The following is a 20,333-nucleotide window of genomic DNA, read 5'->3' on the forward strand; positions in this document are numbered from 1 at the left end:
TTCCATTTGCCCTGAATGCACTTCCGTGCCAGGTGAGCCCCCATGCATAGTCTGATGCGTCTGTTGTTAGGGTTTGGGTGGCAGGGGATGGTGTGAAAGGTAGTCCCTTGTTTTGGTGGCAGGCTTCTGACCACCAAAGGAACTCTAGGCATATGCAAGGTATGATAGGAATCATTGTTTCTAGGTCCTGAGAATGTTAACACCATAGGCTTTTTAGATACCATTGTAGTTTCCACATATGCAGTCTTGCATATGGAATTAGAAGAATGCAGAAGGCCATGAACCCCAAGGTTTGCAGTATTTGTCTTGCAGATAGCAGGGTTTTTGTGGCCACTTGTTTGAAGTAGGCTGTCAAATGAATTTGTTTCTCTGGCGTGAGGTAAGCCATCTGGGAAGTTGTATTCAAGCTTACTCCCAGGAATATAATTTGTTGACAGGGTACCAGGTGCAATTTCTTTTCATTTATGGTGTACCCCAGACAAGTTAGAACCCTTTGTACAAAGGCCGGATGATTCAAAAGTATGTCCTGGCTTTCTGCTTGAATTAGACAATTGTCCTGGTATGGATATATTTGAATACTTCTTTGCCTGCAAAATGCAATAACTGGAGCTAGGCACTTTGTGAATACCCTGGGTGCAGTAGATAAGCCAAAGGACAGTGCAGAGAACTGATAGTGCGTGTAGCCGGCTTTGAAGCGTAGGTATCTTCTGCAAGATTCCCTGATTGGGATATGCAGATATGCTTCTTTTAAATCTAGTGTCGCCAACCAGGCATCTTTGCCTAGCATAGGAAGTAATTGGTGAAGAGTCAGCATCTTGAATTTTGGAATCTCCAAACAGGTGTTTAGAGTAGCCATGTCCAGGATAGAATGCAATGAATTGCCTTTTCTGGGTACCAGGAAAAGTCTTGAGTAGAAACCTTGTCCCTTTTCCTCTTCCGGTACTAGTTGAATAGCCCCCATGCTTAAGAGAGAAAGTACTTGTTTTTGGGCCTCTGCCCACTGATTTGGGGGTAGGTCCGGCCATCCGCTTGGTGTTGGCAACATGTGGAAATGAAATATGTATCCCTGGGACACTATATTTAAAACCTATTTGTCCTGGGTAATGAGTTCCCAGTTCTTTGCATGAAGAGCAATCTTTCCCCCCAAAGGGGCAGTCAGTTCAGAAGTGCTTGGAAATTTTAAAAGGAAGTCATTGATACAATTTACCATATGGGGGAGTCTTATTACTTCGAGATTTGGAAGTGGAGGCCCCCAACTGCTTAGTTCTGTGTGTCCCCTGGGACTGAAACCTGGGGTTTTTGCTGTGTCTGGGTTTGGCTTGAGAAGACCTGGAAGGAGCTGGAAAGGACCAATTCTTAGAGGGCCAGTGCCTACTAAATCTAGGAGGCTGAACTTGTAAAAAATATTTAACAGTTTGCATAGATTTAGCTTTATCTTCCATCTTTTTAAGAACTTCCTCAGCCTTGTTGCCAAACAGGCGGTCCTCATTTAAAGGAGCATCCAACAATTTAGCTTTAACATGATCAGGCAAAGATTGCTCCTTAAGCTAAGCATGCCTTCTGAGTACAGACCCAGTAACAGCAGCCCTGCAAGAGGCCTCTAATGAATCAAAACCACATTGCAAAGTATGTTTTCCAACTTGTTCAGCAGAATGCATTAAATCCTGTAATTCTTTTTATTTTCCACACAGTCAGGAATCAACATAATTTTCTGTTTAAGCAGTCCAATAACACATTGTTGATACTTTAACATATGAAACTGGCAATTTAAAGCCTTAATGGCCAAGGTTGCAGAAGTGTAAACCTTCTTACCCCATCTATCCAGCGCCCTGGAGTCTCTATCAGAAGGGGTAGGATTTTTAGCAGTAGAAGCCTTAATGCCCTTGGGCCCCTGTGAAATAGTCTCTGGATCTGCAATAGGATTTTTAAAAAGGAACTTGTGGGACTCAGGGACCCTGTAGTATCTGTCAGGTTTTCTGGGAGCAGGAGGCAGGGAATCAGGGGCCAAACTAGATTCTGAAAAAGCATCATCAACAATGTCTAGTACAGGAGGAATAGCTAAAGGCCTATGCTGAGGTAGGAGAAGGAAATTCCTAAGCCTCTTTTCTGAATCAGAAAAATCCTGGCTTTCCCAGTGGAAATGCTCCCTTAGAGTACGTAAGGTTTCCGCAAAAGAAAAATCCTCAGGAGGGGAAGCAGAGGGAATGGAGTCCTCTGCCTCAAAATCTTCAAAAGTAGAGAAGGGCAAATCCAGATCAGAAAAATCAGAAAAAACAGAATCCTGATCAGAAGATTCATAATCAACTTCAGTCCTAGGCCTCTTAGAAGGGGGTGGCTACCCCTGATTAGAGTTATTAGATCTTCAGCCATTCTTATCATTTGTTTTTTAGGCATAGAGGCCTGAGCATGTGGCCTGGGCATCGGTTTTTTAGGTATGGATCGAGATTTAGGCCTAAGTAAAGAAGGAGGCGTTGATTTAATATGCAAGTCCATAGGCCTGAATACACCCTCAGAAGCTGGTGCCTGCACAGCGGCTCCAGAGCCATCCAAGGTAGAGACATCTGCGGGTTCCATAGTTGAAGCATCTCACAGCATGCTGGACTCCGAATGGGTCTCAGTAGAGGCCTGCGAATCAGAAGTAGCGGGTATCAGGGGCTGTGAAAGCACCTCACTGAGTACCGGCGAACTGGAGAATGGCTTAGGAGAAGTGTCGTCGGCAGTTTTGGGCCTCAGCGGCCTGTCTCTGTCTTTATCTTTGTGTTTTTTTGGAGTCCCGGTAGTTGGATGGCTAACCGACGACATTTCTGGATAATTAAACCGAGATCCGAAATATTTAGAGGCGAAAATATACCACCGACGGATAGTGCGTTGATTAAATAAAGCACAAAACCGACAGCAAGGTACGTCGTGGTCAGGGCCTAGACAAGGAATACAGTACGAATGAACAGCTTTATGAGGTATTTGCTTTCCACAAGTAATGCAATTATTAACTTTTACTGACATCAGTAAGGAGCAAGAAAAAGTTTCCCCAATGTGGTACTTATCTTTAGTTGAAGACTTCAGTTCTGAAACTGGAAAACAAAAATTTCAGGAGTTGGCCGACCGGCACTTGCGAACTGCTTCTGCTTCGGGCACTGCACAGCAAGAAAGACTGATGTAATAGTGTCTGCTGCATGTTTTATACTCCTGACGACCTGACGTCATGGAAGAAGGACAGCAACTGACGCAGGACCCAAGACTTTGTTAATCAGGCCGATTGAGGGCTACCTGCAAACAGATAACCCAAATGTAATGACTGCAACAGTGAAACATGAAGAACATCTAATTAAATAACCAACTTAGCCAAAGTATTGGTTCACACTGTACATCGTAACTTTTAGCAAGAGTTTATGACATGAAGAATTTATAACAGTCTATACAGAAACTGCTCAAATACTTTCTTGCCCATTCATGACAGTAAATCTAAATCAGTAGACAAAAAGAATAGCTGCATGAATAAGACTGACCAACAGTGGATAGATACATAGAGAGAGAGAGAGAGAGAGAGAGAGACAGACAGACAATCAGATGAAATGGCAGGAAACCCTTTGTCATTACAGGACATGGTTATGTGGAAGCATAGCTGATAACTCTAGTCAAAACAACTACTGATTATATCAGAAAGAAAAGCAAATGAAATCTGACATTCTAAAAACAGATTCCCACATAAGAAGCTTCTGTTTTGTCTTGCAGATGGCACATTGGGAAAAAGAATGAATTACAGGTGAATTTTTTGGCTATGCAGGAGTCAAATAATATATTTTGTTGGAAAATGCCTCCTATGTAAATACATCCTTTTTGAGATGTTACTACATCCAAGTAGGTTATATTTTGTTGGGAGGATATATTTCTTTGGGAAGTATGTGGAATAGTCTCCCCGAAATCTTTAGGCAAATATAGACAAGCAAAATGGACTTGGTGAAACAGGTTTTAATAAACTTTGTTGTGTTTAACTATAAGTGGACCCCAGCTTATGACATGAAAGTGAGTATATGTCAAATACTGAAAAAAGTTAAACTAGCTCTGAAAGAAGATGGGATATGAGGGACTCTTGCACAGAGCTACAGCATGAGAAGGAACAACTACAGCTGTTAATCATACTTCATACGAGCTGCACACTAACTATGTGATGAACAAACAGCGGCCAGTGAGTCAGCACAGCACTCCTGCATGCAGACTTACACAATACTTCTCCTGTCATCCCTTGCTCTTCACTGTATGTGCTCTCACTTACCTATCTAATTTAAGTTTATGAGCCAGCATCCTCCAGTCATGTCCTCTGGTCTGAGGAGCATCAAGGCTACTGCACAGCTTGTGACGGATGGAGAGTGGGATACTGAATGCACTTGGTCCCACAACCGTTGTGATGTGAGTGGCTGATTCATTAAGAGAGTAGTCGATACCACTGGGCTCCTGCAAGAGATGTTAAACAGCATGGGTTACATAAGCAGTATACATGTCATCTTCTCATACATATCATGTTTTTAAAGACTGTATTGACTTCCTGTGTTGAACATCATACAACTTCCAGACAGAAAAAAGGATCTTCTGCTTCTCTGGTCAATAAATGTCACAGCTACTGTCAGAGGTTATGAGGTATAACTTGCAATTAATTATTACATGTATATGTTTGCAGGGCTGTATCTATGCATGTACACATGTACTTATATGCAACTATTTCATTTTCACTGAAGTGTTAAGCTAATTTAATACTATGGCCCTAACTGCTTTAGAAAACATCGTCACACTGCCCTTCTCTGTCTTAACCCTTTCTTCCTACCCCTCTCTCTGTTTCATTCTGTTTCCTTCACCAATTTCTTTTTAATAAAAATTTCAGAGGCAATGTACATTACAAAAGAATTAATTAAATTTATTAAGCAAAGCAAATAGCTCTTGTTTTCCATTTTACAAATAAAAGATGAAGGCCTAACCTTGAAATCAAGGCATAAACTTGAAGGCTAACAGCGCCTACTTTTTCTGGGACTGTTATAGAAGTATTGTTACTAAACGGGACAGCCTCAGCCAAACATACAAAAACAGATACCATGACAGCAGTTCCTCTGTCCTACAGCTGCAGAGTGCATGTCCCTTAATGAAAATTATTAATCTCATGGGCACCACCCTGCCTGCCTGCCTGCATGTGCCTGGGTACAAATGTATGACAAACATGTGAAATTGCAAAGCATCTACAAATGTCTGTGTTTAAATTATTAAGGGCATCTGGGATGGATTTGGAGTATAGAAATCAGGCTGAGTTAGCACAGCATCTGGTTACAGCAATAGTAAAAGTGTGGGAAAGAGGAGGGCTTGACTTGAAGCCTATACATTCTTCTTTACCACTGAGAGTTAAAATACTGACTGTACAGAAAATGGACATTAGAGTCTAGCAACTAGGAAAAAAAAGAACAAGATGCTGGGAGAAAAGTAAAAAAGAGTGTGGTTAACAAACAGCAGAAGGAGGATTGACTTAAGTAAAAAGGCCTATTTTACCAAGTAAGGCAGACTGCACTAATGATGTGATACTAGGAGTATCAGTTGTCTGACTTTGTCATATGCGAGTGGCACAGAAATGTTACAACACTTTATTTAGGTCAAACCAGTTCATCAAATATAGGAAAACATCCGAATGCTGCTGTTTCATAAGAAATAAATTCAATGCAAAGATAAAATGTTTTCTAATATATTCTTTACAAGAAAATATGCAGCACTCAAGCATTACTTTGCAATTAAGCTACATTGTTGTGGAATACAATTACCACCTCCTACACAGACATTAGCTGTAAGAAAAACATCTACACATTATAAAATCTGCAGTAAACATGGCGTAGTCTTAACAAGAAACAGTATGCTCACAACTACCTGTAGTTATATGCAGTACTGAGGGCATAGGAGCATTTAAATCTGATAGAGGCACTGATTTGGCAAGAAGTTGATGGCACTGTGCAAAAAAAAAAAAAAAAAAACAAAATCACCGATGGCTCCTGTTGAACTCACTGTTCTTAGTAGCAGTTTAAGAAAATATGTGCCCAAAACAAGCACATATCTACAGGCACAACTGAAACACACAGCCCTTTCCTGTTTTGATGAAAGAAGCAAATAGATGAAAGAAAGAAATAGATGTAAGGAATGGAAGACACACTCGCACACAAGCGCATACACACACACACACACACACACACACACACACACTCACACACACACATGTGTACTTATTTACTTGATCATGTTATAACTTTGGTAGGCACAGCCCATTTTCAGGGGATACCTTTGTGATATTCAAACTGACCAGGTGCAATCTGGCCAGGATGTCAGGGAAATTCTCCTGAACTTTTTGAAGAGTGGCATGATTTTTTTTATTTCACCCAAGTCACAGTCACCACTATCTTAGACAGATGGGACCTGAGTTTAACATCTCGTCAGAATGACATCATTTCAGGAGTCCAGCACTTCCTAATGTTGACATGTAGTGGAAAATGAACACAAGAGCTTGGGTGGGGAATAGAAGCTACTGCCATCTTATCCTCCTGGCATCAAAGACAAGTGCGCCCTCTTCTGACCAAGTGACAATGATTACATAATGTTTACTGTGTCGATGCTCCATATATATCCAAGCACATTACATTAAGTATAAAAGACCACATCAACAACAGATCAAAGATATTTTTTAAAAAAAGGACAAAGGATCACATTACACACAAGTTTGGAGATGTGACCCCCCCCCCACACACACACACACACACACACACACACACACACACACAAAGTAGCCCTTCCAGGCAACATTGTCATTTATGAAGTCATCAGACCTGAAGGTAAGTTATAGCAGTTGTGATACGATGCCAGTTCATTCGTACAGACTTTATTGAATGAGTTACAGTAAGTCAGGAAACAGAGTGAATAACATCTCATTAAATTATAGGTTACATAATAACACAGTTTCAAGATAAAAAATCTAACTGACCTGAGAACCCAATTTCTGACCTTCCTAAATCTACACAAATGTGCTTCTTTCTCCCTTATTAAATCAGTGAATGTGCCAGTCTCCTCTCTAATCATAATCATATTGAAGCATGAAGATGCAAAAAAAAAACACATAAGTTTAAGTCAGTCTAAATGTTACAGCTAAGAGCTGCTGCAGATGACCCTCCTCTCACACCCTTCTCCTGTCTTTTTCTTTTAGTAACCCATGCAACTCTGAATTTTTCCCATGACTCGCACTGTATACTACCTCAGGCAAAGTATTCCATGATCTTCCTCATTCTTCTTGAAGTAGCAGTTACAAAAGTCCATCTTAAATCTGTCACTTAAAGCCTACATGCATGCCACTACTCATGGTGAGCTGTCCTCCCAAAGTCACACGTCAAGACACCCTATGAAATAAGCACATACTTGTTATCTGTTCCCTCATGCCTTCTACAATCACCCTGATCACCAAATCCCAGCAGTGTGCCCCTTTATGTCATCCCTTGCCTTGACTAGTTGCACGTAACTTGCCATTCTATACATACAGCTATTCTATCTACTCTGAATTTCTTGTGGCTGAATGGGTGAAAGGCTGCCCATTGAATGCTACTTAAATATAATACATGGGGCAAAGATCACTGAAGACCATTCTACACTGACTTATAAGTTAGACTCCAATAGCCAGCAAAACCAAAGAAGACAGCACACAACAATTTATTTACCTGAATGAAATAAAGCAATCAGAAAGAATACTGCAGTAACTTTAGTGTGCAGCATTTTTCAGGAAACAGTCTGATATTTTACTAATGAAATTAACTTCTCCTATTACCGATGCTTCTGTTGTCTGCTTCCCTAGTCTCTTTCTCAGTTCGGCTTCACAGATGGGAAAAATCCTTCACTGTTTCTAAACACTGTGTGTGATCTGAAACCCTCCATCTTATTTTGTATTATTATTACAAGAGAATAGGTCAACACCCCCCCTATACAAACACAAAGGCTTATCAAAGACGGCCTAGAAACAGTAACTACATTCTCAACTGCTTGATTTAGAACTGAAAAATACTGCCTATGAAACTGGGAAGGAGAACAGGAGAACCTGATTCATTAACCAGATAAAGGACAGATCAGACATCATTGTAGAGAAAGAACACAGGAGATATGAGACACTTCTGCTTTATGAATACGGTGGGAGCATGGTGGAAGTCCTACTTAGTCCGACACTTGGGTGGGATGCTTGAGGAGAATGCCAAGGCAGGCAGAGAAGTGGCTGCCTTATGTGACCTGCCTGAAAATGCAAAACTGTGAATAGGTTTCATGAAAACTGATCAGAGAATTTTAACTGTGTACTGCAGAATGAGGACTGAGGGCAGACAGGAAATGGGGATCCCTGCCAGGAACAAGCATCCTAGCACAGGAGAAGGACATAGCTGGAGGAAGTCTGTGGACATTAATGCTACTATGGAAACTATGCACACTGATAGCATACTGCTGTAAATTCCAGACTCTCTTGGACATGTCGCCATTGCAGCAAGAAGAGAATAAGTGATCTCGGTACATGCCACACCAAAACAAAATCAGCTGTCACTGTGGATATTAATGTACTTCACATGTATTGGCTTAAGCAGAGCGCAGACCCTAGGGAAAGATACACCACAGTAAGGCAGATGTCCTTGTTTAATAACAGATTGGTACTGTGTCATGTGACAGGAGGGCATCATATCCTACTGCAGCTTCACTTGAGTCAGTGACAACATTACTATGCCATCCTTTACATTCACGATTCACATCTCTGTGAAACCACTGCAAATTGCAACGCTGCTTACACTTAAGTAAGCTGAAAGTGCCCAGCAGAAATGTTTGTGATTTTAGTATTTTCATAGCGTAAGATGTGACATGCAATCCAGCACTGGGCTCTGGTGGTTGATAAGCAATGCTAAATATAACCCTTATAATGTTACTCATATAAAAAGATTTCATGATATACTGCACTGTTGAAGCTACATTTCACTTGCTTCATATTTTCTAGAAATACACAGTCTGGAGTGCAAGGTGCAGAACGGTAACCATCTGGATCAGTAAATACAATACATCTGCACTTTATATCCTGTCTATTAGATTCATAAATGACTGCAAGTCTCACAAAATGTGGTTTTGATTACTTTCTATACTCCTGACTTTGATCGCACATTTTCCAGCACTTCAGCAGATTTCTTGTTTCCTCCGCTCTCTTCCTTGACTGCTATCATATTTTCGCTGGAAACAAGGAATTAACTCATTCCACTTTACAGTACATCTGTACCTCACCTTGTTGAATGAGTCACTACAGCTGAGAACCCAAGAGACCTTGAAATGATGGCATCAGTTATCAAGGCTCCTGCAAAATGAATTCTCAATTACATTCTAGGTCTGTAATACACTATTCGCTTGGGTACCTAACAACAAAGTCAGTGATTCCTTCAAATTACTCTCCCTTGGAAGCAGAAATCAGAGACATTCATTATCCTTTACGTACAGCAGTTTGATTCACCTAACCCCAGCAAAGTGAGGAACACTCTGCTGTTTACACACCATTCTAATGAGGAATTTATAACACGAAAGAGCTGTAGTCAAGGCAACCTAAACAAATTAGTAAGAGCAAATGCTTTTTCATAAAGTATAGGAATACTGGAAACACTGCGTATTCTGCAGTGTTGGAAGAAAATCAATATGCAGCTACCTCAGGTAATGGCAGTATACAAATCAACAACTATTATGTTATACCAGTTAACAAGATGCAAATGAAACAGAGATGCATTTCTGCAAAACGTCTTCACAAACATAAGAACATCAAAGCTCTTGTCAGCATCATGACAGATTTTGCAGAAGGCAAATACCAAGTGAAACATTGCAAATGACAAGAAAAATTGTAGGCTGTTAATGAAGCACATACATAGGACCTCAAATTAAAACTCAGGATGTATGGTTTCATTTCAACACTGTACAACAGAAGAAAATATAGCATGAAAGTACTGTGTATGCAAAGCCATGTATAGCATTTGTGACTTTTTTCCCTAGTTTGTAAATATGTCTTGAAAGCTAAAGTTTTTCCTGCTTTACGTGTGACTGGTAAAGCACTACTGGAAGACTGATAAATGGTTTAAAGAGTTATACATACACTAATTTCATTACATTAATTAATCAAGCAAAATTAATTATAAGAATTAAAAGGGGCAGTGCAGGCTCCCAAACCTCATAAGAATGTGAAATCCATAGCTATGAAATGGAAACTTGGGACACTTAGAACATTTCAAAACTTGTAGCAGAAATAAATTAGTTCAGATGCTTCCACACAGAAAGTACAATTGTGTACCCTTACCATAAATGTACATGTTCGAGTGTAGTCACTGTTGCAGTCATCACACTTGGGTTATCTGCCTGCAGGTAGCCCTCAGTCGGCCCGACTACCAGAGACTTAGTATTTCTATGTCGGTTGCTGTCACTCCAGGACTGACGTCAGGTCATCAAGGGTATAAAAACAGGCAGCCGACGCCATTACATCAGTTTTTCTTGCCCCAAATGTCAGGAGCCCCCCAAATAGGGAGCTAGGTTATGGTGGGGAAAACACCACCAGTAAAAAGTAAATACCAATACTAATACCCCTGAAAGGGGCGAGTAATAGCCACAGAGAGGGGAGAGAAAGAGAGAGAGAGAGAGAGAGAGAGAGAGAGAGAGAGACAAGGGGGCTGGAGGGAGGAAAACCAGGACTGCAACAGTGAATACACTCGAACATCTACATTTATGGCAAGTGTACACAACTGTATTATGTTCTTCGTGTTTCACTGTTGCAGTCATCACACTTGGGTTGATACTCAAAGCTGAAGAAGGGTGGAGGCAGTCAAGAAGAGTTGGGGCTGGTTAGTATGCCCGGCAGGACTGCTGTTGCAAAACCCGTCCTGGATTTGGAAATGATAGGCAGGTGGTAATGCTTGGTGAAGGTGTGTACAGAACTACAGGTAGCAGCTTCCAGGATGTCCCTGGTAGGGACTCCCCTGAGGAATGCTGTAGAGGTAGAAGTTGCCCTAGTGGAATGTGTTCTGACCACCTGAGGGGTTGTTTTCCCATGGTGCTTGTAGCAGAAATGGATGCAGTGTGCTATCCATTTGGAAATTGTTTGTTTTGAAATGTCCTTGCCCTCTGCCCCTGGTGCAAAGCTGACTAGTAACTGGCCATATTTTCTGAAGGGCTTAGACCTAGCAAGGTAGAATCTGAGCTATCTGTGCACATCCAAGGAGTGCAGGATCCTTTCCCCTTTACTTTGAGGATTAGGGAAGAAGGTTGGCAAATGGAGAGATTGTTTGAGAGCCACACTGGATACACTTTAGGCATAAAGGAAGGGTTAGCCCTGAGGGAAACCCTGTCAGCATGGAAAATAATGAAGGGTTCCACAGCCATAAGTGCTTGTAGCACAGATCCTCTTCTAGCTGAAGTGATTGCCAAAAGCAAGGCTGTTTTCCAAGAGAGGAATTTTAACTCTGCTGATGCTGCAGGCTCAAAGGGGGGTAGCATGAGCTTTTCCAGTACAAAGTTAAGGTCCAAAGCAGGGGTGTGTGCTCTCCTTGGTGGCCTTAAGTTGTTTGCCCCTCTCAGGAACTGTTTGATAAGAGGGTGACAGAAGAGAGGTGGATCAGTGTTGTAATGAGCCAAAATGGTACAGGCATGGATCTTAATGGAGGAGAAGGATAGGCCTCTGTGGAGTAGGTCTACTAGGTAATCCAGGATTAGAAGTAAGGAGGGCAGTGCTGTGTCCTCTCATTTAGAGTGAGTCCAGGAACAATACCTTTTCCACTTATCAGCATAGGATTTCCTTGTATTGGGTCTTCTGGCTTCAAGAATGACATCCAGTACCTGCTTGCTTAGGCTGGTCACTGGAAGAGAATGTAAGGAATAAGCCAGGCTGCAAGATTCATGGTTTGCAGTTGTGGATGCAAAATCTGTCCCCCACTGCTGAGTGAGGAGGGTTGGGATCTGGGATAGGTGCCAGGGTGGCACCGGTGACAGGCTGCGCAGTAGTGGGTACCAGTGCTGGCATGGCCAGTCTGGGGCAATCAGGATTGTCCTTAGTCTGTCCCATCTTACCTTGAGTAATATTCTTGAGAGAACAGGCAGAGGGGGGAATGCATAGATTGACAGGTTTTCCCACTGGAAGGATAGGGCATCCACTTTCCAGGCCCTGCTGTGAGGTGCCTTGGTGCAGAATTTGCTGAGCAGGGGGATGCAAAGTGGTCCACCACTTCTGGATTAGAATACTGAAGGTGGTGGGGTCTAACTGCCACATATGTGGGTCTAGGAGATTTCTGCTTAAGTTGTCTGCCACAGAGTTTTGTTTGCCTGGCAGGAATTCAGCTTGCAAATGAATCTGCATGTCCCAAGGCTGTGTTCCACAGGGCCATGGCTAGCCTGCAGAGTGGGTAAGAGTGGGTTCCCCCCTGCTTGTTGATGTACCACATAACTGTGGTGTTGTCTGTTTTTATTAGCTGGGTCCTGGTGAGAGTAGGGACCTGAAAGCTGTCAGAGCGTGCTGAACAGCTAGCATCTCATTTTGGTGGATGTGCAGATGAGCTTGACTTGGGTTCCAGTGGCCCTGAATGCACTTCGTCCAGGTGTGCTACCCTGGTATAGTCTGATGCATCTGTGGTTAGGGTCTGGGCGGCATGGGTTGAGTAAAGGGAAGTCCTTTGTTGTGGTTGCATCCTGCTACCACCAGGTAGGTATGATAGGTATGATGGTTTCCAGGTCCTGAGAATGTTGGCACCAAAGACTTTTTAAGTACCATTGAAGTTTCCTCATATGCAGTCTGGCATAGGGAATTAGTAAAATGCAAGAGGCCATGAACCCTAGGGCCTGCAGGATTTTCCTTGTGGACAGTTGGGTTCTGGTAGCTATTTGAGCGAAGTAGCCTGTCAGATAGGCATGTTTTTCAGGAGTAAGGAATGCCATCTGGGATGCTGTGTCCAAGCTTGCTCCCAGAATACAATCTTTTGACTGGGGACTAGTTTTGATTTCATTTCATTGATAGTGTACCCCAGGGAGGTTAGAAGGTTCTTTACAAATGTTAGGTGCTGGAACAGCTGTTCCTGACTGTCTGCCTGAATCAGGCAATTGTCCAAGTATGGGTAAATTTGAATTTTTCTCTGTCTGCAATAAGCAATAGCTGGAGCCAAGCATTTTGTGAATACTAATAAACCAAAAAAAGGTACAAGCCCGATAGCCAGTCCCAGAAGATAGTTTATTCCACAAGTCCACGAACAAACACTGATAAATCACACAGTAAACCAAAAAACATTAACATAGTATGAAATATCCTAACGTTTTCGTCGTATCACTTCATCAGATGAATGCCACCAAAGTAAACTTTGTGTAGAGCTTGGATGCTGCCATGTTGCTCCCGGTGCAGTCTCCCCTCTTAACTGTGGAAGGTAGCAGTACTCAGCAGCGTCTCCACCCTGCCGAAGCCGCTTTTTTAACACCGGCTACTGCGTCGCAAAGGTTTCCCAAACTGCCCTTTCCCTGATATGAACAATGCCGATATAGACCGGCTAAGCATCTGATATCAACCCTTTACTCCATGTCCTTGCAGAGTTTGATGTTTTGGGGGTCCAGGCTGGGACGGAGACGCTGCTGAGTACTGCCACCTTCCACAGTTAAGAGGTGAGACTGCACCGAGAGCAGCATGGCAGCATCCGAGCTCTACACAAAGTTTACTTTGGTGGCATTCATCTGATGAAGTGATACGACGAAAACGTTAGGATATTTCATACTACGTTAATGTTTTTTGGTTTACTGTGTGATCTATCAGTGTTTGTTCGTGGACTTGTGGAATAAACTATCTTCTGGGACTGGCTATCGGCCTTGTACCTTTTTTTGGTTTATTAGTGTACTTTTGGGTACTTGTGACCAACTTGCTTATTTTGTGAATACTCTGGGACCAGTCGATAAGACAAAGGGAAGTGCAGAGAACTGATAATGCATAGATCCTACCCTGAAACATAGGCATTTCCTGCATGAGTCCCTGATAGGGATGTGCAGATATGCTTCTTTTAGGTCTAGGGTGGCTAACCAGGCATCTTTGGACAGCATAGGAAGAAGTTGCTGAAGGGTGAGCATTTGGAATTTTGGTACCACCAGGAAGATGTTTAGAGTGGAAAGATCTAGGATTGGGCACCAAATGCTCTCTTTTCTGGGTACCAGGAAAAGTCTGGAATAGAACCCTTTACCCATCTGTTCTGATGAAACAGGTTGAATTTCCTTTGTAGAGAGCAGGGATTGAACCAGGTTTTGTGCCTCTGCCCACTGGTTTGGAGGAAGGTCTGGGAACCCTTCTGGGGTTGGCAATGAGTGGAAGTAAAATTTGTACCCCTGGTATACAATGTTGAGGACCCATCGGTCTTTGATTATGGAGGTCCAGTTTTTTGCATGATGGGCAGGTTTTCCTCCTAGGGGCACAAGCAGTTGGGCAGAGGTGAGGAGTGGAATAGAGAAGTCATTGTGAATTCTTTCTGTAAGGGGGTGGCTTAGAACTCCCTGTTTTTGAAGTGGAAGCACTCCATTGCTTAGATCTCTGCATACCTTGAGACTGAAGTCTGGGAGGTCTGTTTCCCCTGGGTCTAATTTGATATGGTCCTGAGGGGACTGGAAAAGACCAATGTTTCGAGGGGCAATGCCTACTGAATCTAGGAGGCTGCACTTGCAAGAAATCTTTGACTGTCTGCATATATTTAGCCTTTTCTTCCATCTTTTTTAGAACCTCTTCTGCTTTGGTGCCAAACAGATTGTCCTTGTTCAAAGGGGCGTCTAGTAATTTTGATTTTACATGGTCCGGCAAGGTCTGCTCCTTAAGCCAAGCACGCCTTCTCAGTACAGAACCAGTGACTGCTGCCCTGCAAGATGCCTCTAGGGCATCAAAACTACATTGCAAAGTCTGCTTGCTGACTTGGCTTGCAGAATGCATAAGCTCTTGTAATTCCTTATTTTCTGCACAGTCTGTAAAGGTAGCTAATTTTTGCTTAATAAGTTCCATAATATGTTGCTGGTATTTCAGCATGTTTAACTGTCATTCCAATAACAGCGAGAGTTGCAGAGGTGTATATTTTTTTACCCCATCTGTCTAAAGCTAAATAATCCCTGTCCAGAGGAGTGGAATTCTTAGCTGTAGTTGCTTTTATACCTTTAGACCCCTGGGAAATTACCTCTGGGTCAGCAGTAGAATTTTTGAAAATAAATTTGTGAGAGTCAGGGACTCTGTAGTACCTGTTTGGTTTTCTTGAAGCAGGGGTTAAAGTATAAGGAGTTAGGCTGGATTTCATAAAAACATCATCCACAACATCCAGAACTGGAGGTATTGCTAAAGGTCTATGTTGTGACAAGTCTAGAAATTCTCTGAGTCTCTTTTTGGACTGAGGATAGTCTTGGCATACCCAGTGGAAATGCTCTCTTAAAGTATGTAGGGTTTCACCAAAAGAAAAATCCTCTGGAGGGGAAGCAGAGGGAATGGATTCCTCTGCATCTGAATCCTCATAAGCAGATAAAGACATGTCTTCATATTCAGAAACCTTAGAGTCATCGGACTCTTGAGTCTGTTAAAGCTGCTGGGTACAGATCTCTTTTTCTCTTAGCAGGAGAAGGCTGGCTTCCCCTAATCAGCATAATCAGGCATTCTGCGATTTTAAGTATTTGATGTTGTGGCAAGGAAGCAGGTGCTTGAGTTTTGGTCATCGTTTTTTTAGGTGTAGCTCGTACTCTTGGCCTCAGAAACTCAGTAGTTTTAGACAGAACAGAAGACGCAAAAGAAGTTGTCGGTTTCTGTCGAATATCGGTAGTGCGAAGAACTTCCAAAGAAGCCGGTGCCTGCACAGCAGCTCCGGACCCATCCAAGGTAGAGACATCCACAGGTTCCATATTCAAAGAAGAGTCTTGCGGCATACCGGACTCCGAATGGGTCTCGGTAGCGGCCTGCAAATCCTTCAAAGTGGGCATCAGGGGCTGCAAAAGTGCCTCAATGAGTACCAGCGAACTGGCATCTAGCTTAACGGAAGCATCATGAGCAGTTTTGGATCTGTGCAGTCTGTCTCTGTCTTTATCCTTACGTTTTTTTGGAAGATCGGTAGTCGGATGGCTTACCGAAGCCATTTCAAAATACGGAGATCGAGAGCGAAAGTATTTTGCGACAATAAGGGCTTGAAGACAAATAGTTCAGGCATTGAACAAAGAACAAAACCGACAGTGAGGTACGTCGTGGTCTGGGCCTAAACAGGTGACACAGTAAGAATGGAAATCTTGGTGTGGTATTTGCTTTCCACAGGCGAGACAATTGTTAACTTTTTCTGACATCGGTTAGAGCAAGAAAAAAGGATCCCCAACAGGTTACTTAGCTTTAGAAGACTTCAGGATGATTCAATTCAGAAACGAAAACTCAGGTAGTGGCTGACCAGCACTCATGTGAACTGCCTCTGCTTCGAGCTCCTCGGCAAGAAAGACTGGTGTAATGGCGTCGGCTGCCTGTTTTTATACCCCTGACGACCTGACGTCAGTCCTGGAGCGACAGCAACCGATGCAGAAATACTAAGTCTCTGGTATTCGGGCCAACTGAAGGCAACCTGCAGGCAGATAACCCAAGTGTGATGACTGCAACAGTGAAACATGAAGTACATCTTTCAGTGGCAAAATAATGGACTTTAGCTTTTGATTTGCTGAGGAAGGACATCAATCATGGTTTTAAATTTTAGCACATTTCTAATTTTTTTTAACAGAATTTATTTATTTGCTTTGGCACCTTGTATTTCACTGGAGTGCCACCATATGCTTTTTTAGCTTTTCAAAGTCCGCAGTGTAAAATACTCAGAACTAACTTCTTCTGGTTTATACTTCAGAAATCCATTTGCAAAAATAACTTTTAAGTGGGAGAATGCCAGTTAATTTCCCACGGGTTTTAACATGTTGAAAGTGTGACAGGCCTGTAAGATAGATCTAGCTATAGGATTATTTCCGAGTAGTTACATTCAGAAGTGTTTTTAACCACACCTAGAGTGACTACAGAACAGAAAGTAGAAGAAAGATGCCATGTCATATGACTGTATCTCAGACAATAAGGTTGCAGGTTAAATCTGCATTGTACCTTCTGGCATTCTAGCCTATCCTATTTGAAGACAGCAAGTTTATAGGATCACAGGATCATAGGAGGTTACTAGGCTAATGGACCTGGGGCCCTTCCAAGCCTAGTCAAGAGTTTTTCCCAAAAAAGAAATCTCAGTCAGCACCTATCACCCCTGTCAATGAGGGACACAGGTGGAAACCCTGGGACAAATGTGTGGTTTCCCATCCACTCATCAAGGTTACGCTTGAAGAGGGTCAGCGAAGTGCTCTGTTTGAAGTGTATGTGAAGTCTATTCTAGAGACAGGGCAGCCTCTGGGAGACAAACCTGTCTCTCCAGCAGGTTTTGTTGATGTTGCACATTAGATTCAGGTCTTTTGAGCAGGTAGTGCGTGAGGAGTTAAACTTACAAATATGGAGCATGTCTAGTAGGGCAGGGTCCAAGATTGCCTTGTAGAAGAGACACAGAACACCTCTGAGCAATTTGTATGATACCAAGTAGAATGATAGTGATTTGAGCCTGTCAGCATAGGACAGGTGTTGGAGGCCATGGATTCTCTTTGTGAGGTATTTCAGTGGCCTTTCCAGTTGGTGCAGATGGTTGGAGAGGTACATCCCAAACGGGGCATTATACTCAAACAGTGGTCTAATGAGGGAGGAGTACAGAGAGGTAATAACCTCCTTTTTTCTGGATGCAATCCCTTTACTTATGAGATTAACCAAGTTTGGCAATTTAAGGCCAAAGTCTATTAAGTTCTAGAACAGGACTCTGCCAAGCCATTCTTCGACAGAAGTATTCTGTAGAATAAACTTAATAAACAATGTAACTTCACCTCTGACATCTTAGTGGAGGTATAACATTGGAGCTTAGGTACTACAGTCCTTACCTATATTATAAATGGTGCCCAAAAGTGAGTATCAGTATTAAAAGCTGCCCATTACAGCAGGTTGGCTATAAGGAAGCTTCTAACATTGCTGAAGCACCAGTGGTGGGTGTATGTTGTTCCCTAGGTCTGTGACCCACTGCAGAAAATTAAATCTATACAGGAATGTGCAGTCTACATATACAATGTTCTTGTTAGCAAAGAAGGAAGAATGTCCTGCCAAACTGTGCACCATGAAACACTTTGACAGAGCTCCACCTAAGAAAAAAATAATGGAAGATAACAATACATTTATGGAAAAGATAAATAAGCAGAATAGCATGGTGCCTTCACGTTTTTCCCCAAAGTTAAATCCCTGCATGATCCCTATCAGCATCACTACGTAGGCATGGTGGCTTCACATTTACAGAAATAAAAAATACACAAACAAAAGAGCAGACAGAAAGCATGTTGCTACATCTAGCAAAACTAAAGTGTGCCAAAAGCTATGAGTTTCATCCTCCTAGTCACTGTAAACATTATTCAGCACATAATTCCCCTACACTGGGATATATCCCATAATAACTACCTGGTGATAATAATAATGTCAATTGCCAGCTGCTGCTCAAGCCATATACCTTTATGGCAGGAAGAAGTTTCTCCTTTATCAAAAAGTGATTACAAGAATTAAAGCATTTGAAGGTTAACTGGGATCAGGGATGCAGATATAACCAGGCCCAGTCTTAGCATTCTGAGGGCCTCCAGCAAATGTCAAGCTGGGGCCCTCCTGGGCACTTCCAGTCTAAGTATCACCTTGTCACTGCCATCCCTCCTAAGCAACATTTTAGTTCATGATGCAAAGTTTTAGGGTGGTATGCATAGCTACAGCACCCTTACATTACAACAGGCCAATGTACCACACTATGTTGGTCCATCTCACAGAGGGATGTTCACAGTTATTGGCATTTAGTTGCGACAATTACATATTACAAGAACGCTATGCACAAGGCTGGACTTGGGATGAAATTACACCCTAGGCACCGTCTACTATTTCACCCCCCCCCCCCCCCCCCACACACACACACACACACTCAGGCATCCTCCAGTGCTGTCCTCTGCCCCGCCTTTTCTCACATTTTGACTTACTCTTCAGACTTTTGAAGAAATCATGACTTACTATATGGTCTAAATTGCTTTTTAATTTTTTTTTCTTTTTATACAACCATTTCATCCAATGATGGCTTGAACAGAAATTATGATTAAAGAAACAATTTTAGTGTTTTTTTCAACGGATATGTAAGTTGTGCCCAAAGCTAAATGTTCACAGATGACAAAATAGTAGCTCTCAATAAACTAACAAGACAATTGTTGTAAGGATACATTAATCCATTCTAGGAATACTGCTTGTCTACCTACCCCCCTCCCAAAAAATAAGATAAGACAGCCATTGTCTGTGCATCCCCCAATGTTAGATTGAGATGAAAGCAGAGGTTCAAATAGCTACAGTTATGTATTTCAAGTGACTGCTGTCATAGATATATATTACATGATTTCTCACTTCTTACCCCTAGCCCAAGAAGCAGCCACCTGTATACATGCCTGACATGTTACTGTGAGGAAAGTGAAAAAAAATTATTACAGTAATGTACCCCACTCTGTTGCTCCTAGATGGTACACTGTCCCTATACAAGCTATAGTAACCTTTGTACACCTCTGAGGTCTGTGAGAAAAGTAAAAGAAACGATGACCACACTGTCCCCAGCCCATACACAAGCTAAAATGGCCACCTGTGCTCACCTCTAAGGTTTGCCTATGATGAAAATTAAAGAAGTAATGATCACACAATCTCCATAGGACCCAGCCCCCCACCACATAACCTACAAGCACTTCGGTACACATACGAGTAGGACCAGTTTCAGAATGGATGTATTTAAGGGCAGAAGCCACCAGTAAGTCCATGTCAAAATCCATTTATACAGTCTGGGGTGTGGGGGCCACCAGACTCCTAGAAGCTCTAATATGAATGTTCTGCAAGCCTGTAACTGAACTTTTTTAAATCTCAGAAAAGTGGGAAAAAAGCAAGATTTTTTTTTGTTTTTTTGTTTTTTCAGAGATAGCAGAGGTATTGTATGACTTACTTGTGGCATTGCAAGAAGTATCGGAGACCATCCATGTGCAACTAACAGTGGGCAATACTGCTTTTCAGTTTACAGCATCCTACAGACCACCCTCTCAAAGTCAGGAATCCCATTCGGCTTTCCTGAAAACATTGGAGAACATGAAGATCTCTCCGAACACCATTATATTGGGCGACTTCAACTACTCAAACATTGACTGGGAGC

General features: G+C 42.3%; 1 protein-coding gene across 3 annotated transcripts in view; it reads right to left on the reverse strand.

Moving 5' to 3' along the window:
- Window positions 1-20,333, reverse strand: part of UNC5C (unc-5 netrin receptor C) — a 1,141,364-nt gene that overhangs the window by 20,937 nt on the left and 1,100,094 nt on the right. For all 3 annotated transcript variants that reach the window (XM_044061271.1, XM_044061273.1, XM_044061270.1), the window contains one exon: window positions 4,274-4,452. In XM_044061271.1, the coding sequence (XP_043917206.1) occupies window positions 4,274-4,452 (179 nt within the window). The remainder of the gene's footprint in view (window positions 1-4,273; window positions 4,453-20,333) is intronic.

The sequence above is a fragment of the Protopterus annectens genome, chromosome 2.part0, assembly GCF_019279795.1.
Source record: "Protopterus annectens isolate FY-2018-M chromosome 2.part0, PAN1.0, whole genome shotgun sequence".
NCBI classification, from domain to species: Eukaryota; Metazoa; Chordata; order Ceratodontiformes; family Protopteridae; genus Protopterus; species Protopterus annectens.